The 12,811-nt window shown below is 38.0% G+C and overlaps 1 protein-coding gene across 1 annotated transcript in view; it reads right to left on the bottom strand.

Moving 5' to 3' along the window:
- Positions 1 to 12,811, bottom strand: part of TTC29 (tetratricopeptide repeat domain 29) — an 85,557-nt gene that overhangs the window by 51,333 nt on the left and 21,413 nt on the right. The window contains exon 4 of the mRNA XM_086464785.1: positions 2,931 to 3,116. Within this exon, the coding sequence (XP_086320911.1) occupies positions 2,931 to 3,116 (186 nt within the window). The remainder of the gene's footprint in view (positions 1 to 2,930; positions 3,117 to 12,811) is intronic.

Raw genomic sequence — 12,811 nt, 5'->3', positions numbered from 1 at the left:
CAGCAGTCCCTCAAAGCAAATCCTACGTTTACTCTCTCAGTTTCTTAATTTTTTCACCTCTCTCTATGGAAAGAAAATATTTGCAAAAGACAGACCCTACAGATTCAGTGGAGCTTTACCCTGAGCAGTGAAAGTGCACCTTGCTTTATCTCTCCTTACAAATGTTAATAAGAAGCCTCTCTTCTGGAAGTTTCTAATATTTTACAGCAGGAAAATGAAATTTCCCCTCCTCTGAGCATCTCTAAGTGTATTTCATAACTTATATGCTTTTGTAATGGGCTTAAAGATATTTAAGTGTTCAACAACTTTTGCTTAACACATCATAAAAGTAGGAGATGTTAATTTTTTTAGGTGGTGGTTGGATAACAGCAATGAGTCACGTTCAGTATGAGCCTTTGAAGTTACAAACAGCTAGGGATGTTTGCTTTTCTGCATCTTCTTATAATTTTATTTTATAGTAACTGAAGAACCAAGTGAAAAGGTTGCAAAAAATCCAGCAACTTCAATCATTTTATTCTACTGAGTGTCAGACAGATAATCTAATTACGCATTTTTCACTCAAAATGAAAATGACTTGGTTGTGACCGGCTGGGCTTTAAGCAAGGGCTATCTCATCTGCTGGGAAACTGTATTTCGCTTAACTTCAATTCCTAAACAATACTGGAACAAATAAATAGTCAAACAAATTATTCCTAAGCATTTAGAGAAAATACGAAAATATGACAGCCAACACCAATACATCAAGAGCAAATGTCATCAAACCAATCTTCTATTTAAGTTAGTAAATTCTTTCTCACTGTCATATAACTTTCTTGTAAAGCATTGGGGAAGCATAGTTCACCTTCAACTATTGTTAGGTGAGTGAAAATTGTTTAGGAGATCCTATATAGATGTTGGTTATTTGTCAGTATTTATTGGTTCACTATCAGTATGGAACACAGTACTCAGTGAGGTTCTACAGGTGCCTATCCTAGGTCTAGTTTACTACTTAGTATTTTCATTAAGGATCTGAATTACAGGATAGAAATGTTCAGGTGATACCAGTCTAGAAAGAAGAGAAAGCATGTTGAAGGACAACTTCAGAATTCAAAACAAATCTCGACAATTTCTAGAAACTGCCTACAAAACACAGGATGCTACTTAGTGCAAGAAGAAAGCAACATATTGCATTCAGGCAGAACTAACTGGTGATCCCAGAACAGGGAACAGAATAGCTAGTTACCAGTTCTTCAGAAAAAAATTTAGAGATTACTGAAGGTCATGAACTGAATACAAGTATGCCATATGCTGAAACAAAGAATGTAGATATCATACCTGAAAATGCAAATAAAAATATAACTTGTAAGAAAAATAATGCTTCCATTTTATTGACCATTGGTATGATCTCAAATTTTAAAACTGAATCGAACTTTGGGTGTTGCAGGCAAGAGAGATATGGCAACAGCCCAGAGGAAAACAGCGAGAGTGACCAGAAATCTAGAAAATATGAGGAAATATTAAAAAAGGAGTAATGTTTCAGCTTTAAGAGAACATGGGGAAAAACCAGGACAATAGCCTTTCAATTAGAAAAAAACAAAAGAGCTGCAAGTTTTACGTCCAGGTTTTTGCTGGGAAACTAGGCTGTCTTTCAAAACACACCCATTCTGTCAGACATTTACTGGAATTAGACTATTTCCACAAAACATTTCAATTTCTGTGAATCTTCTTATTTCTGAGAAAAGCCATTCTATTTGAGAACCACAAGCTGAGCTCAAAGTTGGAATGGTTTCAACCCACAAAGTTAAAATTAAATACAAAAATGTAATGCCTATACAATCATATATATTTTAAGCAATGGTTAGGCATCCAGTACACTTAGGAAACAGAGCTGGAAGATAGGTTTTATTCAGTTACTTGATGCTCACTCATTGCTTATCTCCAGATAACGTGAAAGAATTTTATACAAACATAGGAAAACACCTTTTTTATACGTAGACTCCTATACACACAAAGCCCTCTGCCATGAAAGGCAACGTATGTTTTTAAGTATAGAAACAAGGTTCATTTTGATATAAGAAAGTAATATTTTTTTACAGTGAGAACAGGTATTCACTGGAAGAGCCTCCCCAGGGATATGGCAGAGTGCCCATCACTGGAGGTTTCCAAGATGGAATTGGACAGGGTGCTAAAATAATCTCATCTAAGCTCCCTTTCCCATGAAAGCTTGGGTCAGATGATCTTTCAAGGTCCCCTCCAGCCTACACTGTTCTATGATTCTAGTTACGTCCATTAACATCTTTTCTAATTTCAGAGACACACAGTTTGAGGGTACAGATGTGTGAATGGAGAAATGGAGCTTGTGGTAAAGTATAAATCTGAAGCAAACACCAATGAGGCAGCCACGTACAAACAAATGGTGTCACTTTCAGTCAAGAGAAACAGAAGGTAGTTTTTAAAAAGAACACAAAAAGATAGGCTGTTTTATCCAAGTGTAAATTTGAGGCAGGATTAAACTGAATCACATGTTCATACCTTTTAAATCAACTCAGTTTGTGTAACTACAGATGCCATCCTACTCAAACACCTGTGGCCTGAGGCAGCATTACCAGTCTCTTGTCAAGAACAAGCAAAAGGAAATAAGGTCAAACCCAAAAAACCTTTGTGCTAAAGAAATGCTTCCTTTAAACTTGTGTTTTGTTTTTCATCTGATGGCATACTTTCAACTGTAGTTGGAATGTCAGAGAAAACAAGTCTGCGAATAGTTATAAACTTCTTTATCTTCCTATTCACTACTGCAAAAATTAAAATTGCAATAGTTTCAAAACTTCTTCTAAATTACGGTGGCAAACCAATTTTACATTGAAATACTGTGCCCTGTGATGAAACACAAATTGCCAAACATGACTATCTCAATGCTGACACAATGTAGATTTATGATCTCAGTGACTTACCTTGTTCCTCATTGATGAGGCCCATATTTGCATGTGCTTGTGCCTCTCTTTTCCCACCATCAATTTTTATTAGTTGAGCAGTGTTAAAGCATTGCTCATAAAAGTAATTACTTAACCATTTGTCCTCAGGATCATTGAAACAGTAGGCCAAGTTAAGCTGGTTATCGTACACCTCCTCGTAGTGCCCTTTAAAAACAAAAATTACAATAAAAATATTAGATTATCATCAGCTTTCAGAAATCTTACATGTTACAGTAACAACCGTATAATGAAAACTAAGAGATATTTATGTTTCCACCACTCAAATACCACCAAGTTCTCTTACGTTTCCACTCAAAGAAATATGATACAGGAAAAACGATAACCTTACAAATTAGAATCATAGAATCATTCATAGAATCATTAGGTTGGAATAGACCTCTGAGATCATTGAGTCCAACCACCGACCCAACACCACCACGCCCACTTAACTGTCCTGACGTGCCATATCTACATGCTTTTCGAACACCTGCAGGGATGGTGACTCCACCACCTCCCTGGGCAGCCCGTTCCAATGTCTAACCGCTCTTTCAGTAAAGAAATTTTTCCTAATGTCCAACCTAAACTTCCCCTGGCACAACTTGAGGCCATTTCCTCTTCTCCTATCACTTGTTGCTTGGGAGAAGAGACTGACCCCCATCTCACTACAACCTTGTTTCAGGTAGTTGTAGAGAGTGATAGGGTCTCCCCTCAGCCTCCTCTTCTCCAGACTAAACAACCCCAGCTCTCTCAGCCACTCCTCATAAGACCTGTTCTCCAGACCCTTCACCAGCTTCGTTGCCCTTCTCTGGACACGCTCCAGCACCTCAATGTCTTTCTTGTAGTGAGGGGCCCAAAACCGCACGCAGCATTCGAGGTGTGGCCTCACCAGTGCCAAGTACAGGGGCACGATCACCGCCCTGCTCCTGCTGGCCACACTATTGCTGATACAAGCCAGGATGCTGTTGGCCTTCTTGGCCACCTGGGCACACTGCTGGCTCATGTTGAGCTGGCTGTCAACCAACACCCTCAAGTCCTTTTCCACCAGGCAGCTTTCCAGCCACTCATCCCCCAGCCTGTAGCGCTGCATGGGGTGGTTGTGACTCAAGTGCAGGACCTGGCACTTGGCCTTGTTGAGCCTCATAGCTTTGGCCTGAAGGAGCACTCGATCCCGTCATCCAGATCATCGATAAAGACATTAAACAAGACTGGCCCAAATACTGAGCCCTGGGGGACACCGCTTGTGACCAGCCACCAGCTGGATTGAGCTCCGTTCACCACCACTCTCTGGGCTCGGCCATCCAGCCAGTTTTTAACTCAGCTTAGTGTGCACCTGTCTGGGCCATGAGCCACCAGCTTTCTTAGGAGAATGCTGTGGGAGATGGTGTCTAAGGCTTTACTAATGTCCAGGTAGATGATATCCACAGCCTTCCCCTCATCAACTAGGCGGGTCACCCGGTCATAGAAGGAGATCAGGTTGGTTAAGCAGGACCTGCCCTTCATGAACCCATGCTGGCTGGGCCTGAGTCCCTGGTTGTCTTGCACGTGCCATGTGAGCGCCCTCAAGATGAACCACTCCAAATTATTTTATTTTAGCAAAACCACAACAAATCTCTCTCATTTCTGCATGCAAAACCAAAAATCATTTCAATAAAGCATGCAAACACTGGATAAGACATTGGCTAATCAAAAGAGAGATGCTAGAATGAGCAAAAGAAGCACACAGTCACTGCTGGAGAAGCATTTTTCTAAGCCAGAGACTTGCAAACGCACTGAGAGCTTTCAAAACAGGTATAAGGCAGCAACTGTGGTGATGGTGATAAAGAACCAAACAGAACACTCTGCAAACACAATCCATTAATTCTTACCATTTTAAATGTTCAAAGTAAGGATAAGAAGAAAGGCTTTGAGTTTTCATGTATATTCCCATTTTTACCACTCTTAGAAATTGAGGACAAATTGAAATTTTACACCTTGTCCTGAAAAAGTTCACCGAAGTATTGCTTTGAGAACAGATGTGGAAAGCAGGGGAGACAAAGTCACAGATCATCTCCTTTATGATCTGAAGAAAAAACCCCACATTTAGTCCCACTCTTTATCTTCTCAGACAGCTAAATGAACACATACAATGCCCAAAATTTATAAAAAGACTGCAAGTCCCAAAATCTAAGTAGCATTACAAAATTATCAACAGATATATTATTAACAGTTTAAAATTACAGAATGAGAGCTTCTATGGAATTAGATATTTCTCTCAGAAAAACACCTTAAAAAAATTCCAAAGAACCCTCTTTGAATTATTTCAAAATTGTATTAATTTTGAGTAGAGATCTAAAACTTACCTGACAACTCTTATCATACTGCTTCTCCCTAAGGGGGATTTGAAATATATGTCCCCTACATGATGCTGAAAAATCTACCAGATAATGAAGTACAGCATGAATCTACATGTTTCACAGCTAAATTTACCACTGGCTAAACTAAATTAATTTTCTTTCCAAACTCTGCTCATGTCAAATGTGAATGGGAATAATTAGCTAAAATTCCATTGCAGTTTCGGTTGGCTACTTACTGTGTTTGTGGCTGTTAAATGAATATAGGCCAAACAGACAGTTCTTAAAAAAAAATTCAGATAGTTGGGTAAAGAAGGAGTTAAGAACCACAATTCTTGCAGCAGGTAGGAGACTGTTTGTTTAAGCTAGATGCGTGAACAGAACTGCTTTGCTTTCAGGAGTTCTGCAATTTGTAAGCTTTGCTTAAGAGAGAAAAGGGAGAAAAGAAAGGAAAAATCCTCTTACTCCTGGGTATGGAGCACCACACCGAAATCAACTGGGGAAAAAAAAAAGATTTTAATACAGGCAAGATCTCACTCAAAGTCCAGATCTTTTCTAAGTGTTTTAAAACTATGATACCATATCAAAACACTTCGATCAAAAGATGCAGTTAGATTCTCTTCTTTTCTTATCTGCAGGAAGAATTGGGGAAAATCCACCTTTCAAAATAGACTAATTTCTTGACTTTAAATTTTATCATCTATGTGAGTTACTTGCATTGTTTGGAACAAACAGCAGCAACTACTCAAAGTTTTCAAACACTACTTTGGGTGCATCACTAAACCACACAAGGGAGTGTTTCCTCAGTGTGTTCCATCTCAAAATTAAAAATGTCAAATTACACATGGTCTAAATCTAAGTCTCTCATTCTGTGTGTTGTCATTACTAAGTTCTTTGACTTCAGAACATCTTGATAAAGCTCTTCAGTGTGTTGCACAACACAGTAAGAACTTCATTCTGTCTTCTAAAAGAATCCTGTTACCACCTAATCACATCTGCCGTCTTCAAGAGTTTTATCTAGTATTTTTTTTCTCCTCCATTTTTACTTGTCTTGGCTATTTTGGAGAACATTGGTTGAATTCTCCCTGCTTAAAACTTTCTGAAATCAAGCTGAAATGTCTTTTCCCCATTTTTGAAAACTCTGGTTTTGTCTTTTGATTTACAAAGTCAATCCTCTTCTTCAATGGTAAACAATATTTTTTCATTGCTTTTGCTTTTTTAATTTATTATTTTACTTTCCTATTTATTTTCTCAGTTTTTCCTGCAGGAAGTGGTACCTCACATTTCTATCTTTTTAATAATTTCTATTAAAATACATAAAATCATGATTTTTGAACCAGTTTGTGTTAAATACTTTTCCATTTCTAGTATTTTAAATATCACCTCTTCTGAGAAATGAGAATGTTTCACAATCTCTTTAGAATCACCAAAACAGAAATATCCCAGAAATGAAATCTAGATTATCATCTCATCATTTGTAGCTAATGTTTGATACCAACACATCAGCTTAAGTTTAGAAATTTGGCTTTGAGAGGAATAATTATCAATATACATACTTCATGTATTCCTAATCAGAACATCCTTCATGGCTGTGAGTTTTCATGCTTTTTGTTCCCCCTCAAGGCTGAAAAAGTACATCTTAGGTACCTCTTCTTCAGAATATCCAGGAGTGTACATCATATGAATAGTTTTCATAGAAATGAATACTATTTTGGTATTGGAAGTAACAGAACTGGTTTGGGCTTAATATACGTATACTCATCTATCGGTGTGTGCACATATATATTTGCACGTATACATGCATATATTTATGTAAGCACATCTATACATACGTATAGATAAAAAACTCAAGACATAGTTGGGATTCATCCAAACTGACCAATTTAGATATAGACATGGGTTACTCAGGGTCCCTTTAGTCTCCACGAAGAAAAGCAGATACTTCTTGACTGTGATTTATCCCATCCCAACTTAAACACCTATTGCAGCACAAGGGAGCACTTTTAAAGATTACCTCAAAAGTAAAAGGCAGAGGTTCCCATGACGATTACAAGTACATAAACAATTAAGCACATGAACATAGAAATACAAAAACTGATTACAGCCACTAACATAGAGATAACAACACACATCATATATAGATTACAGGTGAGTGAAAACGAACTTAGAAAATACCAGAGGATACATACAAATAGTTACAATAACATAGTAAGGGGAAAGATAATTGCATTGTCATTGGGGTAGAACACTAGATACAGATTTGTTGCCTTTGGAATCTTTGCTACGAAGTATCAAGGCACTAATGCTACATAAAATTACGCAAATAACTTCAGGTAGTGCCCTACAAATCTCAAGAGATGGAACTGACCTGAGGCGGACTATTGCTACTGCCACAGCTTTGATTGAATGAACTTTAATGTGACCCTCTGATGACTATCCTGCTGGTGAATAACAATGAGAAGTGCACAAAGACAATCATTTCTCTGTAATTGTCTTGGACAGTGGCTGACCAGATATGCTGGTCATAAAATAAACCCCAAAAGATAGATTTTAAAAGCTGTATTGTCTTCTGGATTCGAAGTCTGATTTACAAATCAAGAAATTCATTGAGATTATTCTGACAGTGGTAAAGCCATTATGTCAGACTTAGTAAAAGTGAACTTTTACCTCCCTAGGAGAAGAAAAATATTAGAATAGAAAATACTCTCTTCCATAAAACCTCCCATAGGCAGTTCAGTCGTTAAATCTTTGATGTCTCTGATTTTGTATAGTAAGTTCTCTACAACTGATAATAGAATATATGTAGACATGTCATCTTTATATGTCTGTTGACACACACACACACACAAATTACCTGCATCACTTATCAGAGAGAGAACGATGGTACTGGAATGTGATACTGAATGAACAGAACGAGACGTGTGAATCATGCAAACAATTGTAAAATGGTTTCTGCAAGACAAATTCCTATTTTTAAATAAGAAACAATTAAGAAAGCATACAGATAAATATTCAAAGGCTGATTCCATTAATCTTTCAAAAATTATATTAATTTCACAAAACATTGGAAGCTAAATTCAAGTCTTACAGAACATTTGAGTCACAGGATTGTGAGAACCCTGTAAGGATGAACATCTACCCAAAATGGCAGCTACACAGAACAAATAGAACGTAATGGAGCAGATGGTGAGGCCTGATAGTTCGCCGTTTTGGACTTAACTGAAGATCTGAAGCAGGGCTAAGAACACATCTTATGGGCAATTATCCAACAGAACATTTTTCAATGCCAAATTATCAAATTGAAGACAGTAATATTTCACAAAAACTAAGCAGAAAACAAATTAAAAGTCATGCTACGTTGTAGTATGTTTTATAATATTTTTGTATTTTTAGGTTTTGTCACAGAGTATAAATTTCAGAAAATGGACTTCTTTCATTTTGTTTGATCTGAACTTTTAAAAATATTTTACTTTCATTGTCCTTTGAGATGGAAAACAACTTTGAAATTGGATGCACAAAATTGCATTGAATTGGATGTCTATGCACAAAAGGAAAGTATCCCTATCAAACCTTGCTGAGATCCTTCTGTTAAACAGATTTAAAAATATCTCTTTGACTTCAGCTTGAACATAACACCCCATATTTAAAACAGATATAGTATTTCCTGCTCTGCATCAGGATCTCTTCAGGTGCATCTCAACCGTCAAGCAGGATCTCTCCTTGTTATGCCCAAGCCATAGTCCCTGAGTGGCCACCGAACATTATCTCTGTTCCTGGGCTCTTCTCTTGTTCCCTTGGCAAGCAAAGGTGTTCATGGAACAGGGGATCATTCAAATCCATGGTGTGCGTGTTTGTGGCGTTCAGTTAGACAACTACTAAGTAGTGCAATGCACAGGAACAGTGAGGTGAAGTTTGAGTATGACAATCCCAACAGAGCTAAGATGAGGGAAAAGAAGATCTGCAAGCCATACTAGTGTGATTTCAGTACATTTGCTGCCACATCTGTGTGATCCTTGTGAAAGGATGTACTGGAAGGGAGGAAAAGAAGTACAGAAACGTTCTCTAGAGAACAGATGAAAACAACGTCATGAAGAGATCCTGGCTTGGTATTTTCCTTGAAGAAGAAAAGAAAGAGGCTGTTGTTCTTGTTAACAGAAAATAGAGCTTGTACTTATTTTTAAAATACAGGTATCAAAAATAACTTTTTCAACATCCATTTATGGCTCTTTTCCACTTAAAAACCCACCAGTCAGTCATTCACGCTAGATGAAGACCATATGGAAACTTTTCAACAGCTGGTAACATTCATCTTCCTGTCTGGTTAGTTGTTTTTAGCGAGCACGAATTGATTATAACTGACCACTCACTCTCGAAAACATAGAAAGGAGTGGCCCAATACCAATTAAATCACCAGGAGTAATTTTTGATGTCAGAATGAGACACCATTAATACTTGAAGTTTCATCTTTGTTTTGCCAGAGAGATCAATACTAGTGACTTAGTAGCAAGACAGTTGATGCTGTGAAGAATTCGCACAGAGGAAGTTCCAGGATGGAGGCTGTTGGGACAAAAAGAAGCACGAACTGTAATAGAATCTGGTGCTGCAATCAGTTTATTTCCACCTGGATGCATACCTGGCAGAGAATCAGTCCCATCTGCTTGTTCAGGATAATCATGCCTCTACACTTACAGGTAGAAGACCAGCCAATCATTCCTTTTTCCAGAAAGTTTATGCAATAAGCTAAACTCACACAGCTGATGAAAGGTTGCTGCGGGGTAGCATGCTGACACTGTCAAGTTTCAGGCAGAGCCTCTGTTTCCCAGATATCACGAGGTAGAGTGTACACAGAGCACACCTCTCCCAACACTGCTAAGTACGTAAGGGGAATATATTCAATGAAAGTGCAATCTATACAAAGATGCTAAGGAAACAGTCAGGATATAATTTTGCCAAGTAAAGATAAAGCTATCTAATGATAGTGATATAAAGCAATTAACTGGTAATCTGGGACTCCAAGCCATTGCAATGAAAACACAGTACTGGAATTTTCTAAGAAATGCTGCTTCTGTTGAAGTCATTGGTAGTTCTACAATCAGCTATATTTTGAGAAGCCTTGGCCTCTTGCCTGGGCATAATCACTTCACTTTGTGTCAAATAATTACAAAACCCAATAAACTCCTCCATTGGTCTCTAGCAACCACTGTGTTTTTTCCTGTGATACCATGATAAGTAGAGAATGACAAATCTGCTTAGAAAGTAAAACAGTGTTCCTTTCCCCCCAAAACCAAGCAAAACTATATCTCCTCTAAGCAAATATTAAAAGAGGTTTTGGTATGTTTATCCTTTTTCTTTTTTAATGCATAACCTCTTTCCATTTTTTTTCCAAAATAGCATGGGTGATGTGGTTATCATGATGTTTCTAGCCCAGCCAAAGGCATAAGTGTGAAATCTCACAGAAAAGCTTCACACTGTAAAATGCTAAGCTTTGTTTTCAACCTTAAGTACCTCAGACAAAGAATTATTTTCCAGTGCAAACTCATCAAATTCTTATGCTTTCTTCATATACTTTATGAAAGTCATCTTTCACAACAAAACAAATGATAACTCATACTGTCAAAAGTTTTCTCTACACTGAAGTGAGGAAAAGAGAGCCAAGTCAGCATTTCCTTCTAATTCTGTGTGTCTCATATTCTTGAGAACAAGGGTCAGCAGCCTGTAGCACATGCACCAATTCAGCATTTAGCATACAGCATATCACAAAGGTTGCATGGGGTCAGGAACTAGGAGCAGATGGAATGAGAGAAAGGCAAGAGCTTCCAGGTCTTAACTCCTACTCCACCAGCTGCCCCAACAATCAACTAACAAGCAGTGTCTTGCCCCTTTGGAGCCATGTTCATACCTGAGTATAAGTTTCATTCATTGGCTTTGGCACACTGAACACAGTCATCTGCCACGATACTGCTGACTGCTCAATACACATTGCAGCCACTGAACTGTGGCATATTCCCTGGTTTTGCTCCCCTGCTCGGGCAAAGTAGAACCAATGGCCGAGACAGCTCTTCCTTTAATTGTTCCTGAGCTGTAACTTGCCTTGTGCTCCCTTCAACTTGTACAACACAAGTGAACCACCTCGCCCTAGCAAGTACTGATCATACCAGCTCTTCAAGACCTCTGCTAGTTCTAGGATTCAGTTAGGGTTCAAGCCTACATTTAATATGTAATTCAGATGTAATCTGACAAGTAACACTTTCTAAGCCCTTCTGAAATAATACTGGGACAGGTGACCTCTAATTTGACAAAAACCAAATTTGGCCCACTATCACTGAGAGGCTGACTTCAGTCTAAAACACATGATTGATGCTTTACAGTATAATCTGCATACTATCAGCCATTCTTCTGGTAGGCTCAGTGCTAACTAACTAAATAAAAGTAGCTACACAATACTTTGATGAGATGATTCAAAGAAGTGGCTTAGCCTAATGAGCGTACAGACCCAACGAGTAAATTAGCAATGCATTTTAAAACAATAAGACAGACCGTAGCAGCCAAGTGGCGATTGAGAGTCAGTTACATTCGTGTAGTAAAATCTGTGCAAATATCAGCTTAAAGGTTTTAATTTCACTTTTAAGTATTTTTATCTGAGGCACAGCAACATTGTCATTATAATGAACTGTTCTCCCAGGCACACATCACACACAGGGTGCTGTTCAAAAGTTCTGAAACACAAGTAAAAGACTTCTTAGTTGGGTTTCCTTTGTTCCTACTTCTTCCCCATGACCCACCCAAACACAGAGAGATATAGAGTCGAATTTTAACTGAGTCTTAGACAAAAAGCATTCTATTTAGTTGGTGGCGCACCTCTGTAGGGTATGGTCATCATGTGTTCACAGGGTGTCAGCAGCCAAAGGATATTTAGTTAGCAACCCTCAATGTCAGACAAGGATGGACTGCAGCTTCAAACTCTCCCTCCTGCTAACTTGCAGAACAGTACTGAGTAGTGGCTAGGAAGTGATGGCTTTTCTAAGGGATAGCAGCCACAACTTGCCTGCACTGTATTATACCTTTCAAGGACGATTATACCTTTAAGTGAAATTACTGTGAGCAGTACAATCAAGCAGGCAAGCAAGCAATCTGGCAAGCCATTCCACAGCCTCAAAATATAATTTTCTTTTTGAAAGAAACCTCAATATTTTCACGCACATGCCAAGAAATAACTGTATACTTCAAATGCTGAGCTATGTAGATACAATGCTTTAGCATTTATCCTGCATTCTTCTGTTAAAAAACCCTACAACTATACATATTTAAACAGCTAAACTATCTCCTTTTTTATTTTTTTTAAGCTACTGAGACTAGAAACAGTAAAAAGAGAGGTTAGTCCATGATAATGAAGGAAGATCAAGGAATAATTAGAAACAACTCAATTTTGAAGTCAGAAACATTTACATTGTTTCAATCAAAAAGACCGAAGAGGAATGCAGTCTTGCCAATATTTCTGGCCAGTGTTTTTGTGATAATGCTGTACCTAGG

The sequence above is a fragment of the Leptosomus discolor genome, chromosome 4 (assembly GCF_034619465.1).
Source record: "Leptosomus discolor isolate bLepDis1 chromosome 4, bLepDis1.hap2, whole genome shotgun sequence".
Classification (NCBI taxonomy): domain Eukaryota; kingdom Metazoa; phylum Chordata; class Aves; order Leptosomiformes; family Leptosomidae; genus Leptosomus; species Leptosomus discolor.
This window is presented reverse-complemented; position numbering and strand designations above follow the sequence as displayed.